The sequence below is a fragment of the Micropterus salmoides genome, unplaced genomic scaffold (assembly GCF_014851395.1).
Source record: "Micropterus salmoides isolate LMB-PRFRI ecotype aquatic unplaced genomic scaffold, ASM1485139v1 Ms_hic_scaffold_21, whole genome shotgun sequence".
Classification (NCBI taxonomy): domain Eukaryota; kingdom Metazoa; phylum Chordata; class Actinopteri; order Centrarchiformes; family Centrarchidae; genus Micropterus; species Micropterus salmoides.
In genome coordinates this window covers 24,813,275-24,836,621 of record NW_024041262.1, presented here as the reverse complement: position 1 = coordinate 24,836,621, position 23,347 = coordinate 24,813,275, and the positions used below count along the sequence as shown (strand labels likewise).

General features: G+C 41.5%; 1 protein-coding gene across 1 annotated transcript in view; it reads left to right on the top strand.

The window, feature by feature from the left end:
• Positions 1–23,347, top strand: part of LOC119915519 (brain-specific angiogenesis inhibitor 1-associated protein 2-like) — an 86,951-nt gene that overhangs the window by 4,137 nt on the left and 59,467 nt on the right. The window contains exon 2 of the mRNA XM_038735076.1: positions 19,977–20,052. Within this exon, the coding sequence (XP_038591004.1) occupies positions 19,977–20,052 (76 nt within the window). The remainder of the gene's footprint in view (positions 1–19,976; positions 20,053–23,347) is intronic.

The following is a 23,347-nucleotide window of genomic DNA, read 5'->3' as shown; positions in this document are numbered from 1 at the left end:
GTTGTGCGTCACAACATTAATTGTTTAATTGACCACATGGTAGTGGAGTCATTGGAGAATGTTTGTCTGGTGCTCTTGCAGGTTCTATTGAAAGAGGTAGCCAAAAGCTTAAACATGACGGCTTGTTTGATATTTGAGTAATTCTCCCCAACAGGTAACACCGAGCAAGATACTGTTGTGGTCAGCTGCTATAGGTGGTTACAAACTGGATTAAGTAGATCTGTTGATGTTGACCCCTCCTGGATGTAAAAAAAAAAAAAAAAAGGTTTAGTTTTTCAGCAGCTCCGTATGCAGTTTGTTTGTCAGAGTATTGGCTGCCTGAATACAATAACTCAAACTCCACAACAGAGGACTGAAGCCTTAACCCAACTCCTCCGCTGCAGAAACAAGAGATGCTGAATGTAATTTTTGGATGACTCACACAGGCGGACGTGTGTGTGTCGGGGGGGCGGCAGTGTCTCACGACTGTATGTGTGTTTCGCCTGTGTGTCAGCAGCCATACTGTAGAGTGGCTGCAACTGTATCTGGCTCCGTTGTGATACATAATTTAACATCAGAAAATGCTAATTATGAACGGAATTCACCGTTTGGTGTGGACTGAAGCATCAAGTTAATTGTCCCTCTGGATTCAGTTCGTTGAAGTTTTAAATGCTGCATGGAGATGTGTTCGTCACCCAGTGACAATGTGGGTAAACTGTGTTTCCTCAGGTTGTTGTGGTTGCTGAACAATCACCATCTGTATGTTTGTTCAGGAGCCAAGCGTTGTAATCCCAACAGTGCTGCAGGCACCATTTGTTGAAAGAAGCTTGAGTGTCAGGGTGAGGCTGGTTTGAGATTGTGTACGAAGTGTTCAATAGAAGGAGTGTATTGTAGAGAGATTAGCTGGTCGATTGATTGATTACGTGCTTTCTTTGTACTGTGAAGGTGTTGGTGTTCTGCGTTTTATATACCAATCCTGTCGTCCATCTCTATAGAGTCCAGGACCAGATCAGGTTTGGTTAATATTGATAAAACAGTCTAGCATATTGTTTGTCAAATGAAGAAACCGTTTATTACTCATAACCAGATGGGAATGTCTGCTTTTGGTTAATTTAGTGGATTAGCTAAATACCCCCCCAAAAAACACAAGAAATGAAAGTTGTATCAGAGCAGTGCCTGCACACCCAACATTTCCATAAAGCAGTCCTGCACCTTTATTTGCAGCATAGACCTGCCACTGATTGACAGAACAATTTTGATAATCCGTGTCAAACATTTGCTGGTTCGACGTCTATGAAGATTCTTAGTTATCCAACGAAGGTTAAAGTCAAGGGCAACTGGACTTGGTTTTTGCTGGTTCCTGCTTCTCAAATGTGAGGATTTGCTGCTTTTTCTATACTGAATGTAATATATTTGGGGTTTGAACAGAGTCTTTACTAAATTATCTCCTTAGATGCTGGAAACTTTTTTTTTTTTCTTACTAAACATATTTGCCAATGCAGATTTGTGTATATGAAAGTAATTTTGTGGAGGCAGGGTTGTTCGGCTTGTTCTCTGGGCAGTATCGATTCAGTGTTTCTGTAGCACATTTACTTGATGAAAGAAAACATCGAAAATCACATACCCTTATTGTTGTAAAGCACGTTATTTACAGAAGCTGTCTAAGCAGCATTATAAAAGGTGTACGGTATTAATCTCAAGATGACAGGAATGCTGTATATTTGTATTGCTTAACTGTCACCAGGGAGCATCCTCAAGTTATTGGAGCCACAAATCTCTCTGTAAATATTGTCATATTTTCAAGTCCAATCCTCGCAAGACACAAAACTATGGCAGGGCTCATTCGAAGCCAAAACTATTTGTTCTCAAGGGACGGATGTTTGGCCAATGTGTAGGGGGGGTTGTGAGTAATACTACTGAACACTTTATCCCCACAGTCACACAAGTACAATCTGTTCAGTTTTTTCTTCCCTCTAGAGCCTTTTCATTTCTTAGCCCAGAGGACAAGAGAAACTGAGAATTACGCTCAACAATAGTGTATTTTTCAGCTGTTTTTGCAAACAACTTGTATATAGTTTGTACCATGACCACAGCCAGTATTGTATAAGATTTCATTGGATTGTGATCTAGTATGCCGTCTCATTAGAGTTGTAGCCTGTTGGTTGTGTGTTCTCCAGCCCATTAGGCAGCAGACAGCTGTTGTTGTAGGCAGAGCGCTGCAGGTGAGAGGCAGGGCATCTGTTGGGGAAAAGATGACGTGCAGCAGTGGATGGACTGAGGATTGAAGGGGTTTTTGGCAGAAAGCTCTCAGTATGTTTTTCTTCCCTCTTTCACGCTATGAAAAGATGCCTTGGTGTCGTGTGCTACCTCGGTACCGACCAGGCAGATTGAGCCGCGCTGGTACGTTTTCCTTTGTTCATGTTTGAGGTCATTTGAGGTGAAACAAAGCATCTAGCCTCTGTGCTCGTGTGTAAGGAAGCATATTGAATCCAAATGCTCTGCTCAGGCAGGATTTCTCCAGTGTGATCGTTTCAAACCAGTGATTTTTCCTCTCTGATTAGTCACACTGCTTTCACTTCTATTGTCTCTGTTCGAAACTACATCGCAGGCTTTGTGCTTCTGTCCCAGCAGAATACTGTTCCTCCTGAAGCTTCAGGCTTTGTTTTAGCTTTGAGCCTTGTTACTGATCTTTAGGGAGCAGACGTTTTTGTGAGCGTCATCGTGACGCTGTCTGACAGAGCTGTGGGTTATAAATTGTGTTATGTAAGAGGGGAGCAGGGCAGATGGGTAGCAAGGGGCAGAGTGTTTTAGTCATGCACTTGAACCTGTATTACGCACTGTATTTTTGATCTCCATTGAGAATAATCACCAACTCTTCAGCTCAGTGCAGCTTTACCTCTTTGAGCGCATTGTTTTTGGTATTCTAGTTTCACACAGGCTGTGCAGTTGAGTCTCTTGGCTCTCATGAACCTAACAAAAAACCTTATGCAGCCGTTATCAAGGAATAAACTCAGATTCGCCAACTGCATGCTACGTCTGTATGAAACGGCAGTTGGGAAATGGGACCATCCGAAGAGCACATGAATGTAGCATAATAGTATCTCCAGTCTTTTTGACCCCTAATCATACCTCCATTTACTTCTACTTCAGTCAGGGATTCCTTACATTAGCCAGTCTTTCAGCAACACCCAGAGAACAGGTTTACATGCAACACATTACATTTAAATAGGTAGTCAATATGTGTTATGGCTGCATGTCATTCAGTTTTATTAAAACCGCTGACAGTTGGAAAGCTGAGAAAAGAAGACGTTTCTCTTTCGTTGCACGTCAGTTGACGTGTTCGATGGGTTAGTAGCTGGGGGTAGAAAATGCTTCAAGCATGATTTATTATTGTGCGTGTTTGACCAGTTATCTGTGGGATTAAAAAAAGTACACAGCAAAAACAAAATGTACCCAGAAATGAAACATGCTGTAGCTGATCCTTTTTTCATTCCACCAAATGGTTGAAAAATTGTTACAGCTATACAGATTCAAGGTTTTGGTCTCCAAATTGTATTATACATAGAAACACATGATACATAATGTCTAACAGACTTATCTGCAAAGTTTGTTTTTACATTACACTCATGACTTCAATATTTGCCTTTAGGCTCAGAATGGACACAAAATCAACATCCAGAAGGTATCAGCTCAGCACAGGTGTGGAAGTATAGGGTGCTTATCCTTTTTATTCTATTTTACCAACTACTGTTACAATACGGCTTTCATAGCCATCGTACAAAACTGTTTGCATCCGCTGTGTGTGTGTGTGCGCAGTACGTCAGCACATAAGTTATCTGCACTGTAAGTTATCTAACTTGAGGGAGATTGGGCAGTAGAGGTGGAGGCTGTCAGGGAGCAGGAGGCTGGCAGAGGATGAAAGGAAAGTTACTGGGACGGATCTCCAAAGAGACACAGGATGGAACAGAATAAATGAAAGTGGAGTGAGGAGACCAGAGTGTGGATCCACTGTTCTTTTTCTAACTCTAATTAGAATGAAGTTAAAGGGGGGGGGGGGGGGCTTGAGAGGGAGAAAATGCAGGAATGTCCTACTGCACAATGGGTGTGTGTGTGTATTTTTAATTGGCTATTTAGCACCAGAGTGTCATTCGATCTGGAATCTTGGGTCGGATGGGGGGGAAAAAAGGAGGGGTGACGAGGTGTTCTCAGGGGATTTAAAGCTAAAATGCACCATTATCTCACTGCTGTGCTAGGCTGCATCCTTTGAAATTTCACCATGCATATGCACACACAAGCACAACAGTCCTGCATGCTATACAGCACATCCTGGCATCACACATGTGCAGATATTCCTTCCTGCGTTGTCTATGCACAGGAAATGTTGCTACAATGAGTCGCTCCCTGTCATTTTTATTTTTTTTAATCCTGACCTCGCCTGTGATACCTGAATGTGAACACCAGCTCATGTGAACAAATGTTTTAGTGTGAGCATATGCTCATTCACTTGTACGTGTGTGATTGTGTAGACCAAATCAGATGTGTCCCTCTGAGGCGATGATGATCGTCCTCCCATCACCTCCTTGCTCTCACCTCGCCCACCACCCCTTCAGCCTTCCTGTGGTAAGAGCCGAACGTGAGGTGAATGAAGATGGGTTGCCCTGTCACGGGGGGGAATTCCAGCGCTTCCATATATGGCAGCGGAAGTGCCCCCTCTCTCCCGTCGTCTCCTTCTAATGCTGCAACTGTGGAATAGGGGGCGCTGACTCTGCTCGCCTGCACGCAGATGAGAGCTCATCTGAAAGGGAAATTGGCTGTACACACACACACACACACACACACACACACACACACACACACACACACACAGCAGAAAGGCACTGAATTTCCATCTCCTCAGGGCATTGAAGCAGTGCAGCTTTAGCATGGTGATTGTCACACCGACGGAGCAGAAGCAAATAATGGCCATTTACTGGGAAACAGCATAATGAGGGACAGCGGCAAAACACTAATGGACATAATGTGTGTGTATATAGATCAGCTTATCGCTCCCAGATACAGTATATAATGCAGTGCAGAAATCTAATGGCTTTTATTAATATTAGCAGTCATTTTCTGTATGTATAATAAATGACGATGAAGAAAATATGTATGTATGTGGAGCTAAAATAAGGTATATTCATACAAATCGGTTTTGGGCAACATGCTAGAATATACACTCAGTGCCTTCTTACTTCTACAAGATCTTTGTTTGGTAACGCACATGCGCGTTACCTATGTAAGGACTAGTAGCCAATCAGAAGCAGAGTAGGGTGGGTCCTGACGAGCAGGGTAGTGTCATCCAAAACAAACACATTTGGCGCTTTGCCAGTACCAGCTCAGCTCGACCCGACTCAGTTTGGCTGTGCTCCGTTTTCGATTGCAGATAGTACCCCTCAATGTAGCTGGTCGTTATAGCAACGCCACACACAACTGCCGCGACATCATTTTCAATGCAACACACACCAGTGACCCACATATAGCTGTGTCTTGATTTAAGTTAAAACGTTTCAACACTCCTCAGAATGTAAAGACAGATAAGTGGTATGAAAACCTTCCAGCTGTGTTTTCCTCTGCCATTGTTGCTGCAGCGGTCTGTGAGCGGGCGGCTGGCCGGCCTCACAGGCTTCCCCCGCAGCCACTTGAGGAGCTGCTGAACTCCGAAAATATTCAAGCACATTTTTGTTCCGCCATCACTTCTCGTAAAACTGTCAATATTCAAAATCTACACAGCTGATTTCTCACCTCAAAACTTCTCAGAAGTGAATTTGGTGATGAAATTCCATACGAAAACTGTAAAATATAAAACTCTCTGTTGCTGGCCTCTGTTTCTCCACCAGTGTTTTTTAAGGCAGGCCACACTAACCACTAGGCGAGCATTATGATGCGGGTTTACAAAGTGACACAGAGGTTACGGAAGTAAAGGCTGGACCACAGTTGAGCAGTGTTTTGTGGGAGATGGTAACTCCCTTTGGGGAGGACTTTGGGCCTTTTTTTTTTTTTTACTTTGCAAAGCTGTTACATGCACAAAAAGGAAATATAACTAAATAAATCAAAAGAGGAAAGCCAAAAAGCAGAACATGACCTTTTCTTTTAAGGTGGTATTTTAAATGTCCTTCCCACTTACATACATGAGGGGGTAGAAGAAACTCCAGTCCAGTACAACACAATCACTATGACTAAAATACATAATTTAATTAACAACCCTATAAAGGTGTCAACAAAAGAGCATTTACAGTTGTATTGGAATGCATTAGATTGTACAGGTGCACCAAATAAAATGCCCACTCCTCCTCCGCACAGCAGCATAATTAAGTCAGGTGCAGATGAAATGCAGGCATAATGAGAGAGAATCCTAAATAAGAAAGGAGTTTGCTCAAACAGTCATCTCGATTGGGTTAAGAATGTTACACTTACAAGTATTTGGACACCTCTGTAGTAAGTGTTTGCAAGTACAGGAAGATGAAACGGCTTCTTTTGTTCTTCATCAGGTTAGCTCCTCCAAAACCTTCATACAGTTCAGTTTACATTAAACATCTGTCATTATACACGGTTTAACAATAACTTAAGAGTTGCTGTAAGTTTACATTTTAGATTGACACGGCCCATCATGGGTCTATCTCACAATTAAAACACAACAATTAGACTAAATACAGAGGCTGCCACATCTAACTACCATACAAATGCAATTATATCCAAGAAATGATGCTGTAACAAATACCTTGTTTTGTTCATGCCCCATTTCATGGTTTTAAGAAATCCTTTGAGATCCCTAGATACAGATGTGTAAGATATTGAATATACACTCACAAGTAACCTACAGTGGGTACGGAAAGTATTCAGACCCCTTTAAATTTTTCACTCTTTGTTTCATTGCAGCCATTTTCCAAAAATCAAAAAAGTTCATTTTATTTCTCAGTAATGTACACTCAGCACCCCATCTTGACAGAAAAAAACAGAAATGTAGAAATTTTTGCAAATTTATTAAAAAAGAAAAACTGAAATATCACATGGTCATAAGTATTCAGACCCTTTGCTCAGTATTTAGTAGAAGCACCCTTTTGATCTAATACAGCCATGAGTCGTTTTGGGAAAGATGCAACAAGTTTTTCACATCTGGATTTGGGTATCCTCTGCCATTCCTCCTTGCAGATCCTCTCCAGTTCTGTCAGGTTGGATGGTAAACGTTGGTGGACAGCCATTTTCAGGTCTCTCCAGAGATGCTCAATTGGGTTTAAGTCAGGGCTCTGGCTGGGCCATTCAAGAACAGCCACGGAGTTGTTGTGAAGCCACTCCTTCGTTATTTTAGCGGTGTGCTTAGGGTCATTGTCTTGTTGGAAGGTAAACCTTCGGCCCAGTCTGAGGTCCAGAGCACTCTGGAAAAGGTTTTCGTCCAGGATATCCCTGTACTTGGCCGCATTCATCTTTCCCTCGATTGCAACCAGTCGTCCTGTCCCTGCAGCTGAAAAACACCCCCACAGCATGATGCTGCCACCACCATGCTTCACTGTTGAGACTGTATTGGACAGGTGATGAGCAGTGCCTGGTTTTCTCCACACATACCGCTTAGAATTAAGGCCAAAAAGTTCTATCTTGGTCTCATCAGACCAGAGGATCTTATTTATCACCATCTTGGAGTCCTTCAGGTGTTTTTTAGCAAACTCCATGCGGGCTTTCATGTGTCTTGCACTGAGGAGAGGCTTCCGTCGGGCCACTCTGCCATAAAGCCCCGACTGGTGGATTGCTGCAGTGATGGTTGACTTACTACAACTTTCTCCCATCTCCCGACTGCATCTCTGGAGCTCAGCCACAGTGACCTTTGGGTTCTTCTTTACCTCTCTCACCAAGGCTCTTCTCCCCCGATAGCTCAGTTTGGCCGGACGGCCAGCTCTAGGAAGGGTTCTGGTCGTCCCAAACGTCTTCCATTTGAGGATTATGGAGGCCACTGTGCTCTTAGGAACCTTAAGTGCAGCAGAAATTTTTTTGTAACCTTGGCCAGATCTGTGCCTTGCCACAATTCTGTCTCTGAGCTCTTCAGGCAGTTCCTTTGACCTCATGATTCTCATTTGCTCTGACATGCACTGTGAGCTGTAAGGTCTTATATAGACAGGTGTGTGGCTTTCCTAATCAAGTCCAATCAGTATAATCAAACACAGCTGGACTCAAATGAAGGTGTAGAACCATCTCAAGGATGATCAGAAGAAATAGACAGCACCTGAGTTAAATATGAGTGTCACGGCAAAGGGTCTGAATACTTATGACCATGTGATATTTCAGTTTTTCTTTTTTAATAAATTTGCAAAAATTTCTACATTTCTGTTTTTTCTGTCAAGATGGGGTGCTGAGTGTACATTACTGAGAAATAAAATGAACTTTTTTGATTTTTGGAAAATGGCTGCAATGAAACAAAGAGTGAAAAATTTAAAGGGGTCTGAATACTTTCCGTACCCACTGTATATTCTGAGTTTCCATTGTTGATTGAGTTCACCCATGGACAAGATGTTTGTGGGTTCCACTATATCCATGCTGTGCTGCAGGGCTGCCTTGAGGCATCTGCAACAAGTTGCTTTCAGTAAGAAGCTGTGAATGAAACGAACACAGCTGAATTTGACACATGTAACCTCAGTTTAACGTCAGCTTTAACATACATTTCTAACATTAAGAGCATTCACTTTCCCTGAGTGGTTCATTGAAATTGCAATATTTGTAAATGTTTGTTTTTTTGTGTTAGACTGGTGACGGTGTGTGTGTGTGTGTGTGTGTGTGTGTGTGTAAAGAACATCAGAAAGGGAAGACTGACCGTTTTGTACGGTTAGGGAAAGTTTCTGTTAGGGTTCATGAGAATAAAAACACCTCTGTTTATCAGTAGACGTTCGTGATAAAGTACACAGTATAACAAAACAGTAGGACATGTGGAATGTGTCTCGAACCAAAGATATGGCTTCATTAAACAACTGAGTAAGATAACAAAGGACACACTTACTCTGGGAACTGATGTTTCTAATTGTATAATTTAAAAAGTTAGTATTTGGAAAATTACAGGGTTTCATAGGCAGGGATCTTTAAAAAAACATTTCTGAATATAATCAACTGTAAGAAGGCATAGAAGATAAAATCCATGACATCTTTTATGCAGGTCGTAGCTGATGAAAGCAGGACTATTGCAGAGTGTTTGTTTGTTCAGGAATTACCTGCGTGATTATTACTTCATGCGGTCACAGAAAACGGCTTCTGCTCTGGATCTAAGTGTGTGAGTGATGAGTGTTTATACACCAGCTGACACTCGGAACACGGTGAGAAATGGGAGTGTGGTATGCTTACACGCACACACAGTAAAACTTGATGACAAGGGGTCACCTTGACTTGTGAGTGGTGGCCAAACACACCCCGGCGCTGCATGAGCCTTAGGTTTCCAGAGTGACCACCTAGAGTAAATGACCGTGTGTGTGTGTGTGTGTGTGTGTGTGTGTAAAGAACATCAGAAAGGGAAGACTGACCGTTTTGTACGGTTAGGGAAAGTTTCTGTTAGGGTTCATGAGAATAAAAACACCTCTGTTTATCAGTAGACGTTCGTGATAAAGTACACAGTATAACAAAACAGTAGGACATGTGGAATGTGTCTCGAACCAAAGATATGGCTTCATTAAACAACTGAGTAAGATAACAAAGGACACACTTACTCTGGGAACTGATGTTTCTAATTGTATAATTTAAAAAGTTAGTATTTGGAAAATTACAGGGTTTCATAGGCAGGGATCTTTAAAAAAACATTTCTGAATATAATCAACTGTAAGAAGGCATAGAAGATAAAATCCATGACATCTTTTATGCAGGTCGTAGCTGATGAAAGCAGGACTATTGCAGAGTGTTTGTTTGTTCAGGAATTACCTGCGTGATTATTACTTCATGCGGTCACAGAAAACGGCTTCTGCTCTGGATCTAAGTGTGTGAGTGATGAGTGTTTATACACCAGCTGACACTCGGAACACGGTGAGAAATGGGAGTGTGGTATGCTTACACGCACACACAGTAAAACTTGATGACAAGGGGTCACCTTGACTTGTGAGTGGTGGCCAAACACACCCCGGCGCTGCATGAGCCTTAGGTTTCCAGAGTGACCACCTAGAGTAAATGACCGTGTGTGTGTGTGTGTGTGTGTTCTGGTTAACCTTCATATTTCAACTAGTTCACACATGTCTAAAACAGTAGGAGAACAAAGGGTGAACTTCACTGATATTGCCACACAGTCAACAGTTTCAGTGATAAGTATTTTGTTTTTGGGTTGGAAGGGGGGGGGCGTGGTCCACAAGCATCCTTTTACTTTTTCCCAGTTTCCCTTTGAGAGATTCTCTAGAGACAGTTTATACTGAGACTGAACTTCATAGGATGTCACCTCCTGCTGCTCCAGCGTCAAATCCTGTGTGTTGAGAGGAGGAAATAATCTTTTTTTTTAGTCATGTGACAGATAAGTTAAGGCTGGGGCGGAGAGCTCTGTTCAATGTGGACAGAAGAGGAACAGCATGCAGGCTTGGACCCATATTTTAAAGCTTGTGTCAGTACTTTATTAAAAATCCTTAGATGACGAAAGCTCCTTTTGACACCAGAAAAAACTTTGTAGCAATGACTGAGACTTTTGATGACTCATGATGGTGAAAAACACGACTTCAGTATTATGTCTCCTAGGCTGGAATGTGTGGAGAAAGCCTAAAATACAAAATTGAAAACACTTTCTTCAGAAAATGTCATTTGCTGATTTGAATTTCAAAGACTATATTTTAATGTTTATTCAAGACCCGTTTCACATTGAAATGCTGTTGGAACAATTGTTCTAGTAAGTTACCTAGTCATCTGGAAATACTTTAACCTAATGCAGCGCTAATGTTGTGTAAACTGATGTTGACTGAATCTCTGGACTTGCGAATCACAACGGTTTTAGGTGGCCATTGTATAAATACAGATAATAGAAACCTGAATCTGTTGCCTGAAGCCAGCTTTAGATAGCAGTTATTATTTTTGTCTCCTGCAGTCTTTGTGTCCACCTGTCCTGTCCCTCCCTTCTTGCTGGGGTTGCCAGGTCCCTTCTTGCTGGTTAATCTGTTTGGCAGCGAGTTGCGCAGCAGGTTCTAATGGTGCCACATGGTTGGCTCGGCTTTACAGTAATTTACGCCCCAACATGATATGAACCTGCTGCTGTTTATGTAGGCTCTGACTCACCCCACACACTAGTCTCCTGCCGCCAACTGACACAATACTCATACTTGCACACAGACGGCCTTCCCTGCACCATCATTGGCAGGGCTTCTAGGTCACAACGTTCTTAATGCTGCTTGCTTTTTTACTTTTTGCTCTCAAGTGTTTTGGCTCAAGTGTACTTACTTGTGTGTTAGTAGGATTGTTCGAGTATGCCCACTACACTGCTGTAATTGTACTTAATACATTTTTGGATGGTTTCTCAATCTTCAGTACATTAGTGTTGATGCCTGGAGTTATGATTTAATTTGCAGATTCAGATTTTATATTCAACATATTATTTCCCTCTTCCTAGTTTTCTCTCCTACTATTCTTCCTTCTCTTCTTCCATTCTACCTTATGAATTTCTTTACTTTTCTACCATATTCCTACTGTCCTAGTTTTCATTCCTTTCTGTCCTACCTTATTTCCTTTTTTAGTAATTTTCTTCTCTGCTTCCTAACGTTTCTTCCTTGACTGATCAAAAGCAGGAAAATCTCCCTAAATTAGAGATACTAACAAGTACATTTGTCTCAAGCTTAGGGGAGTTTAAAGGATTTAACACCAATAGGGCTTGGGTACTTTACACTTTAACTTTGGATACATGTTGTTGAGTATTTTTCCATTGTGGTTTGAGTACTAAAAGTAGTAGCAAAGTTTGTTTCAGTACACCTCTTAGTTTGTCACCAAAACCCTCCTTGTTCCATCACTAATAGTTTATATAACCTGCTCTGTTCCACATCACTCATCTACTATGGGACATGATGTCCATGTGCTGTCATGTTCTCTGATGAATCCATTAACCTTAGTGTTAAAGTGCTAGCTGCTACCTGTTCAGTCTCTTTCCTCACATTAGCCGTCCCTTCCAGTGAAATGCCACTGGATTTCCACTGTATTAGTCGTTCATGAGCACACATACTTTAATGTAAAACCAACGTGTTGATCCGGAAACGTTGGTACACCGTAAAGCTTCTCTTATGTTCTGCATCAAAACTTTAGTTTTATAAAGACAGCTTTTCAGAAAGCAGTTCAACATTTGTTTTGTTTTTAATAAATGAGGCCGATGTCTCTCACCAGATGTACTCACTAATCACACTTCTCGAACAAGTCTTGTGACGAAGGTACCTTGATTACCATAGTAGCCATGGCCAATTGTGCATCCTACACACACTTTCTTCCAACTATATTGGTATCAGTTAATCAAATATTAAAAGTGTTAATAATTTCAGTTGAATTTGGAGTTTTAAAATAATTTGCTGAGTTGTCCATTACTGTTATTTGGTGTCGCACATGAATTGGAATCGTTGGTCTCGAATTCAACTGCTCCAGACTGGACAAAATCAAAAAGACTTGCAACTCAACTTTGACATAATCTCGAAAGGCTTGCGCTTTTGACTATAAAGAGTTTTACAGCCTCATCAAGCTCAAAGTAGAAGAAGATGGTCGGGTAAGAATATTCAAATAGCCGACTAGGTTCAGGGAAAACATTCAATCAGGACAGAGTTTAAATCTAATTTATCGGATTCAGCACTGTTTGAAATGACATTCACATGAGTTGTTTAGGACAGTTCAAAGTTTTGGACTTTAGATATAATGTCTGTGCATGAAGGTGACTTATGACTTGTTAATGATCCTAACAAGCGATCTTTGTGTTGGGAATATTTGTTGTTCGTTGTCAGAAACATGACGTTTCCATTTTGGGTGGAGTGTACAAAGCGTCTTATACACCGACAGTCGTTGTTGGTTGCTTTTAACCACAACTACCCTGTCTTCCTGACTGTTTACATGGTAGTTTTATTTGCCTAACTGTAACCAAAGCTTAACCATAAAGCTGGCAGAAAAGAAAATGCTCACATTATTATGCTCGTACATTTTTGGAATGAGTCTGAGTGCTTTGCCAGTGCCAGACAACCCGCGTGACGGACCCATACGTCTGCAGGCTCCCTGTGAAGCAATATAAGATAAAATAGATAGGATAATTTGTTTTCCCAAAGGAAAAATGTCAAGAGTTGCTAACAAGCTGGTTCCGCTGATGGAACCCTGCTCCTTTTTTAACCCATTCGCTCCCCAAAGAAACAACAAAACAATCACTGTCCCAAATCCTCATCTCTCCTGCAGAAACTGATGCTACATGCCAGCCAGTCCTGCCTGCCAGCACGACGACACACAGACACTCACATTTAACTGACACAAACAGAATTATTTTTGAGTTGTGCTTGTACACAGACAAACAAACACATTTTGTCACACTTGGACGCTTCCAGGGTGAACATCTGCCTCGCCTGACCAACAAAAACATCCTGAACAGAGGTGAGAAGCAGAGAAATTGTAAGAGAAATAAATATTTCAGATGCTGGCCAGACCAATAACATGTCAGTGTGAGATGGATCGTACTCGTTTTTTATTTATTTTTTTTAAGTCCTCTGTGTGAGATGGCATGTGGATGTTCTTGTGCTTCCAGTCCACCACATTACCTGACAGGCTGCAGTTGGACTGGGCTTGTGTTTCTGTTTAAGGTTGAAACTAATGATTAGTTTCATTATCTGTAATTTGGTTTAAATTTTTTTTTTTTTTTTTTTTTTTTTTTTCAGTTAATTGTATACACCGTGAAATGTCAGATATTTGTGGAAAATTACCAATCCTTGTCCCAGCAACGGTCCAAAAGTCAAATATTAATTTGCGATGATATTAAAAAAAAAAAAAAAAAAAAAGTATTTGTCACTTCAGTAGTTGCTAAAAGAAAATATTTGGCATTTTTGCTTGATTTCTTTTTAATTAATCCAATCCATTAAGTGACTAATCATTAGCACTGTTTAAATCGTCAGTTTGTTAGTAAATATAAAATATTAAACTAGTGATTAGTGTTTTTCTTCCAAACTCCAAATCTTGTCACTTAGTCAAACTCTTCATCATATAAACATCCTACTTGTAATGTACTAACTTGTCGTCACACTTCTCCCTCAGAAGGTTAATTCCACTTTGGTCTTGAGTCGGCTAATTATTTGTATAATATTTCTATCTTCCCTGTGGGATCAGTGATATGCTTCATGGTAGATTTCAAAGTATTCAGTGATTAGCTCCGCTGTGGCATTTAGTCTGCCTCCGTCAGGGAGCCTGGACATTAAATAATGCTGCATTGGTGACACTGAAGCTGCATAATGGATTGATTAAAAACGGTGCATCATCATCTGCAGGTAGAATCTTTCTGAGATCAGTAAATAGCAATTATGGCGTAACTTTATCTTTTGTTTTGTATCTAGATGAGCGTTTCAACAGAGTAGAAGATAATGCACCATTTCTTATTATGCTAGTATTTTGCTTCCAGATAACATTCAGTTGTGTTGATTAGAGATGGAACATTTCCCCAATGCTGCAATGTGATAACACAATCCTTGTATTGTTATCAAGTTTTGGCATTTAATTGGCGAGGTGATTAGTGAGTCAATTAAAACGCATGACCACAACACACGGGCAAAGTGAGACAAAGCAGCATTTGCTCAATAATCCCTCTTATTTCCCATGCACCCTTTCAAATATGGTCTTTCATTCAGTGGCATGCTAATCAGCCTCCGTCCCTGTTGCTGAAGGAACAAGCTCAGCTGATTGTGTGTGGATTAAGCCAGGACGGCCAAGTTAATGATCCTATTAAATGATCACCTAAATCGTATGAGCATGTTGTGACGAGGGGGAAACGCATGAATTGGTTCACCATTTCCATGTGCAGGGCAGCACTGATGGTGACTGACACATACAGTCTGGTTCAGTGTTGATCAGAAGAGTCTACTCTAGATATATTCACCGCTGTAACATGGTTTATGTGTGTGGTGGTGGTTTTTGTATTTAAAAAGGTCAAGAACTTCAGTGCCAATTTGAACTGAACTGTTCTACATCTGTTATGTTAGTCTATGTGAAGATGTTTGTGGCTGAAACACATTGCACATTGAATTGCCAATTGTCTTCTGTGTTGGGTTGCAGCGACGCGTGTAGCCAAATACAGCACGTGTCACTCAAGTATTTTCCATAGCAATGGTTATCACATTACTCACAATTTGAGCAGTGACGCTATTTTTGTTGAAAAAATTGTTTGTGTGGAAACAAAAGTTCATAGTAGAGTTAAAAATGGTACAAGTGTATAACTTAAATTTCTGACTAAACCCCTTTTTTTATTTTATTTGTTGTATGCACTTCTTCTGATGTGTGTTTACACGTGTTAGTAACTACATGTGAAACACTGCAAGTATTTTTAACAGCCACACCGACTCAGTGGAAGAATGTGATGCATGAGGCCAAACCTGTCCGACAGCGCATTACGTAACACACTTCATCACTCACTCACGCATGGAAGCACGCACAAACCCATACACACTTCTAGTAACAGACATTTCCTGCTCCTCTCTCTGTACATCTGTTGATTTAGACATGAGAAGTGGGCCGCTCTCCACCTTCTATATTTATTCTTTTGTTGATCGTCCCTTTCTTCCTGCCAAGCGGTGGTACAGCCATGATTACCGCTGCTGGAGCGCTTCCACTGACTTGGTTTGTTCATCAGCCGACGCCTTACATAACTGGAAAATACGCCCAGAGATGGGAGAAGGGGGCGAGAGGGAATCGGGGTATAAATAGGTTTGTTTGTCCTCAGAAATGCTGTGTGTGTGTGTGTGTGTGTGTGTGTGTGTGTGACTTCAGACGTTGTGGCAGTGGAGGGGGGGGGGGGGGGATCTTGCCTGAGAATCCACAGCAGGGTGCTTTTAATCAGAAGTACAACCAGTTTCCCCTCCAGAATTTCCTGAAGTCAACTTCAGCCTCCCATAGATGTATTTATTATCAGCCCATTTCAATCCATCTCCCACACTTCTCTTCACACTGGGCTTTTTTTTCTCCACCTGATTTTGAGCACCTTAAAGCGGTTCTCATCATTCTCTGGGCAGTCTACCTATTTTTATTGTACCCCTGTGTCGTCCTGCCCTACTTCTTACTTTCTTTTTTTTTTTTTTTTTTTTTTTTTTTTGAAGTCATAGTGAAGTTTGAGTACCAAGGTGACTGTACGTCAGCCGGCGGGCATTAGCAGGCATCCCTTGTAGCGCGCAGCCATGAAAAGATGTGTCAACCTCACATGTACCCTCCTCTCCCTTGCCCTATGCTCATTCTTCTGTTCTTACTGTAACTTTGAGTGTTCTTACTTTTCTCCTCCTACCGTGCTGTAAAATACTCTTTACTTGTTTTAACTTAAAAACACTGAGCTGCCTTTAACTGAACTACTGAATAAAGGAAAGGAAAAGTTGCACGGTGAAATTCATCTGCGCATCAGATATGTGGTCCTAGATGCTTGGTGACGTAGTGAGTACTTGCAGGGCTAGTTGGTGAAGAACTCGCTGGCGAGGTAGCCAGCCAGGAACATGCCAGTGCTAGTCAATCACAATATCTTTTGTAGCTCCCCTTCAGTGAAGCAGTTTATATTCTATACACAGGAGGATAAATGAAAGTGGATTGTGCAGCTAATAAGCTCAAATGTCTTCTTTCAAGACTGCTTGCTATTAACCAACAAAAGTTTGTGGCTGAACTACTACGCCTTTACTCATCAGCTTGTTCTCTTGGGCCTAAAAAGCAAAACATGCTGTCTTTCCAGCACTCCTGCCTTGACCCATGGTGATCAGATTTTTGGTTCCATAGCACCTAAACTGATCGGCCCGCACCCTTACGGTCTGTTGATTCTGTGGATTCTTCAACAAGACATACCTGTTTAGACAGGTGTTTGGGTAACTTCTATGCACCAGGGGCCTGTACCACAAAGCGAGTTCAACATACCCAGGATATCTTTTCGTCATCTGGCATCATTAATCCTAACAATCGTGATGGGATAAGCGGTCACATTAAGCTAGTTATTGACTTAGTAAGTCAACCCAGGGTCTCCCAATTCAGCCATGAGGCAGTGTTGGCAGCAGATGACCAATCACAAGTCCACTGGAAGCAGAGCGTCATATTTTACAAATGAAGAGCAAACTAATATTAGACAAATACGAGATTGTCATTGTCTGTGTGTTACCATTTCCACATTAAGATTCTGAAATAAGAGGTTGTTCCAACTCAACAAGAACAAGAAATTCTCCTCACTTCATAAATCAGATTAATTTGGAACCATTTTATGTGAGTTAAACATTGTTCTAAACTTCATAAAGCAACGAAACAAAAATCAATTCATGCCATAAAATGTGCTCAAATAGTGGTTGAATCTCAACATTTAGGCAACTGAAAACTCACCCACATTACCTGCGCCCACATGGCAAAAGGTGGGACGGTACATGACAAGTCTCTGTAATACAGGCCTAAGATGGCTACTAACCTAAAATAAACAACCAAGTTCATATTAAAATTAATTTTTAACTATAAAACACATTTCAAAGCTGTACGTGAAGTAGGCTTATTGTAAAAACCTACTTGGCTTAAAAGGCTTTCAATCAGTCTCTACTGCGGTGATGTGGAGAAACTTTTTGTATAGCGATATCATCCTACAAACATAAAAGCAGGTGATGTCCCTTCCCAAGAGGGTTGATCTCTTATCTGGAACAAAGCCGGAGCAGGTTAGCTGTTCGCATAAGTTACCATGGCGATCTACCCCGGTAAGAAGTGAACCGCCGTCGTGGTACTGAAAACCTAGGGTTAACCCAGAAGTTATCTCGATAAGCTCAAATCCTGCTTCGTGGATTTATGTATTTGGTTTTTTTAATTAGCTGCCATGTTTATTGTAGGTGGGTTTTTTTGTTTTTTGTCTTTCTCCTTGTGGCTCAGGTGGTCATTTTATCTTCTGTGAATGTTAATGTTGTTGAATAGCACTCTGTGACTCTTGTCTGTGAAAAGCACAATACAAATATAGTTATATTGACTTAATTGCTTCCATCCTGTGTTGCTTGTTTGACAATCCTGCCATTTTCAAAGTTGGAAAAAGTCAGAGAATTGTTTTTTTTTTTTTTTTTTTTTTTTTTGTGGTTTTGTTTTTTCTAAATTTCTGGAGATGCAGCAGAAGTGAAAGGGCAGCTTGGACTGTGGGGGCGGTTGAGTCACTGCAAAGGCAGACAGAGGCAGTAAAACTCATTATGTATTTTTCTTCTTGACTTTTCCTTCACTTGTTAACGAGGGCCTCAGTTTGTTGAGTGTTCTACTTTGTCTGATAAACCAGAAGTGGATCATTTAACAAACAAAGTCACATCTTGTGTTGCTTACTGCTCAAACTATCTAATCATAGAATCTTTCATCTTTGTTTTCTCTGATCCTGGTGGTTGAGTTATTCCTCCCTCACTATTTTTTCAGTAAAATATTTACTTACATTTTGTAATAGTTGATACCAACAACTTTGGGTGACTCGACCATTCGGAATGGCCTGTTCTGGTGTTTTGAATAAAATGCTGGTACGGGATTGTAGTGTCTCTCAAAAGTGTTTAAGTGTCTTGGGGTGAATAATAAAGCTGCACTAATCAATATTTTTGGAAAAAAGGTCATAGCAGCGAATCCGCAGAAAATGATCCTCCAACCCTGCAGCTCCGCTCAGCTCTACAGAGCGCTTGGCGTTTTTCATCTCATTTGTTTTGGTTACGGCTCGTAACTTTACTGTTGTGGTTCACTCCCACACCTCCCACACCAACATCATTTCCAGCAGCAGCAGGCAGTTGTTTCTTGCATAAATTAGCTGGAGAACATAGTGGAGCCAGATAGTTTTCTCACGACTTGGTGAAGACAAAAACAAAGCAATAAGTGAGTGGAAACTGGGCTTCCATTTGAAACGAGGACAAACACGACTCCAAATGAAAGTATGTTGTTGCTCTGATTCTGCTGGATCTGTAAATGGCAGATGAATAGCTTCAGAAGGTGAAAATGTATCCGTGTTGTGTTTGCAGCCAGTGGCCAAAACGATCAACACAGGAGATTGACACTGACACAAATTCTGGTTGAAAAATCCTATTTTTTACAAATACCATTTGCAACAGAACATGTAGTTTCATCATTTCTGTTTTGCATTTTCTCCATATTTTCTATTATCGAAGAATTTTATGACCTGTGCTTGTAACAGAATGACCTTGTTTGAAAGTACATAATATAACAAATAATAAATGAATGTTGCTAAGCGTCGGTAGGTAGGTAAAGACAGTCTTACCTCTAGTTGTATCTAGCCAGACAAATCTCAAAAAAGAAAACCAAGAAAAAGCTAACTTTTGTATAAGCTCCAATATGCAATGGCTAGATACCACCAGAGATGGGTAAGAAAAAAGTTTTTATTTTTAATTTGGTGACCTGACCCTTTTTAAAACTTAAAAAAAAAAAAAAAAAAAAAATTGGCACGAACAGTGTGCCAGAGATCAGTGAGTGTGAGGGAGATGGAGGGAAACAGTGATGGGTCCAGGTCTGCTGCTGAGCTGAGTGAGTCGGTAGCCAAAACCAGGTTTTATTTTAATAGAGACAGCAGGGGAGGTGAGGAAACAGTCCCCCCTCCACAAACAAACACACCACAAGTTCCCCCCACCCCGTGGCTTGTACTCTTTCTCGTTCTTTTTCCCTCCACTTCATCCCTCCAGTCCTCGTTGGTTGGCTCAGCTGACTGCTGTGTGTATTCATGCCCCAGTACAGAGTGGTGCTCTGTCACTGTAGCTCATATCAGTGTTTGTATCTGTATCTTTCCTGCTATTTTACTAACCTAAGGTGCTGTGTTTTTTTGTTTGTTTTTTTTTTTCCCCCCTTTCTAGTCCATCATGGAGCAGTTCAACCCCTGCTTACGGAACTTCATAGCCATGGGAAAGAGCTACGAGAAGGCACTCACCAGTGAGTACACCAACCATTTCTTGTGTTTCTCCTGTCTTCGTCCTTCTTTCATTCCTCCTGTCTGTCCAGTAGTCCAGGCAGAGGGCCAACTGACCCGACACTTGGCGCTGCTTTTATATCCTCTTAATTTATCTCAAGTAGAGATGTGGTGTGATGACGACATAGATACTCGGTTTCTAGTGTAGTTGACGTTTGCATCGAGCCAGACTCTGCTCCAGAATCCTTTTTTAAACTTAATGTATTTATTTGGCTTTGAACAGAAGCTAGCTTGTTGCTCCGTCGCAAAGTGACCACAGTCCACCTTCAGAGACATTCATTGAATATCTCATCCAAATAAATACTGCACATTGAAGATGTTTTTCAAATGTCAAAGATTTGCTTATCAGAGGTGACACTCTGGGGTTGATTGTTCCTCTGCGATGATGTCCATGTCCACACGTCGCTCATTGATCTTAAATGTCCGCCTCTACTGTGTGTCCTTTTGCCATTGCTTTTTGTGGCTCGCACAGGTGTGTGTGTGTGTGAGAGAGAGAGAGAGATTAAAGACATTGAGGTGTACATGCAGCAGTGGCTCAAGGTCAGACAAAAACACTGGAAATGTCTTGGGGGAGCTAAGTGGAGCATAAGCCAATGGGAAGTGGAACAGGAGGAGTCTCGAGAATAACGGTCCTCCCCCACGGGGCCAAGGAAACGAGAACAGACCGAGCTGGTATCCAGGACAAGACTGGGTAAAAAGAAGAAAGTACAGGAGGAGGTAGAGGAAAAGACCGAGAAATATTCAGAAAGGAGGAGAATTATGTAACAAAAAATGATTAGTCTTCGTCATTGTCCTGAAGAATGTCCAACATCTTTTTAAGTGTTTCATGGACTAGAGTCACCCAATCAGCGTTGATTTTGATATTTCATGCTCCCAGATTAGGCTGGATACACAGTTAATGTTGCCGTGTACATGTCGTCAGATAAGACATGCCTCCAAGCATGTTAAGCTTATTTATTGATAAGAAAACTTCTTTTCCACTCGGCTCTTTGATGCCACTCTGCAGGGAGGAGGTTATGTGGATCGTATCATATTTTCAGTGATGGTGCAGCTGTGCTTAGTATCCTGTGTGCACAGTGTTGAGCAGGGCTCTTCTTCATGTTCTTGGTGGGGAGGTGCAGGGAAGACTCTGCAGCCCACAAGACTAATAAAGGAGGCCTCACTCCAGTCTGATAAGGCTAAAAATAGCCCTGCGACTCCCTGAGTGGGGATTACACTTCATCAATGCCAGGCAGCGGCACAGAGGCAGAGTTTGGAGTAGAGCACATCAGGGCTGGGCACCCACTGACATCTATTGTCACAGGAAAAATGCCAGTGCAGCCTCCGGTTTATAAGTAGGACTGGGGCGGCAGGTTTGCATCTCTGGGGACTGTGAATGTCTGCATGATGGAGTGAAGAATCTGTTTTGTTTGTACGAGTCTAAAAGCATTTGGGCTGGACTGGATGTGGGCAGTGTGGTTTAGGATGTGGTGCTTAGACTTTCAGGCAAAGCACCACATCAGTCTTTATTAAAGTCTTTATTTCAGGTTAGTGCAGCACTGTAGTTGACAGGAGCTGTGAGGCAAAAAAATATTGTGGGTTTGTCGGGAGAGAAGATCTCAACTGGAAGAGGCTACATGTGTGGGGAAAGGGAAAGAGCTGATTTCATCGTTTGAAGGTCAGGAGACATCTACTCTAGGTTAAAACTGGGTTTTACTGAGATTTAAATTACATAAAAGTGATTTTCAAATGGGTGTATTTACACAATTTCCCAGAGGCCAAGGTGACATCTTTTAAAATGTGGTGTTTTTGTTACTTGTTCAAACAGAAACACAAAGATATTCAGCTAACAATGAGAATGCACCAAATCCTTGCATTTGAGAAGCTGGAACCTGGAAATTTTAGCTCGATAAATGGTTTAAATTAATCTATTATAATGCTGTTGTCTAAATCTACTGCGTAATCATTTTGAGCACTAATTTCAGTGTGATGCAGATCCTAACTACACTAAATATAGTCTGAAACAAAAGTTACATGAAATGTTTGGCCTAGTTTTAACCTGGATAATATTTTTGGCCTGCAGATCATGAAATCCATGCTTACTGGGAGGGAGTGTGAGGGGATTTGATTGACGTTGTGGAAGACCAGATTTTTTGTGGAAAAGTAAATTGATTGTGTATTGCCAATCTAAGCTGATTTAGACTTCTTTCATGTCTGTGTTTCATTTACACTGACACTGCTTCGCTCTGTATCTGCTTTATATCACTGTTCCTCTCTGCAGGCAAACCCTCCTTCTCCCATTCTCCCTCTACTTTCCTCCCTCTGTCACTTTTCAGCTGACAGACAAGCAAAGCATCCCCTCAAGCTAGTCCTGCCTCACCTGGCCACGCTCCACTCACAGCTGGGTTTTCTCTGGACATCGCTTTAAATTAGCCGCGCTCCCCCAGCCGTCTTAGCCTCACCTCGATCCCCTCACTCTCTCACTCTTATATCCCACCTGGCTGTTCTCAAACCAGGCTTAGCAAAAGCCAGGACAGGGTCTTGGCTTGTCTCTCTGTCACAGCTTACCGGGGAGGGTTGCACCGCTGTGTAGAGATTTACTGGCTTTTATCTCCGTTCATGGTTTTGATAACTTGGCCTGCTTTCACTTCTCTTATTTCAGAAGTTGTCTCAATGTTGTCTTATTGAAAGAAATTAAATTAGGTATGTTTACAGAGAGAGCAGCCAGACGCCATCTTCATTTTCAGAACAATAACTAACTTCGCTCAGTGTCTCTGTGGACCCACGTCACGCAAACGACTAGAAATGAACTTGAGCTCAGAATAGATTTACATTGTTTTCCTTGTGGAGATATAGATGTCATGTTTCCCCTCTCTTGGGGATTCTGCACGAGTCTGCACCCATCAGCATGATGACCCTGTAATAAACTCAGCCCTCATCCATATGGATCTCCTGAATGGACATGTGTCCTCTGTTATCATGGCTGTCAGTGCTTGTGTGGGTAACTCCTGACCTTTAATTCACCATCGCTGCTGCTTGAGGCCATCGTGTCCGATATTAAGGCCTGAGTCAGCGTTATGTCTCAACCAGTGTTTCTGGCTTGTGTGACAATGCACCATAGTGTGTTTGTTGTTTTTTGTTTTTTTTATTTTTTTGCATACCCATAGAGGTAACTAGCCATCTAACCACGTAGATATTTTTCATTTACCTGCTGAAATTTAAGTTTTTAATGCTTCAAGTAGCACAAATTAAACTCAAGTCACTTCCGGAACGACTGCT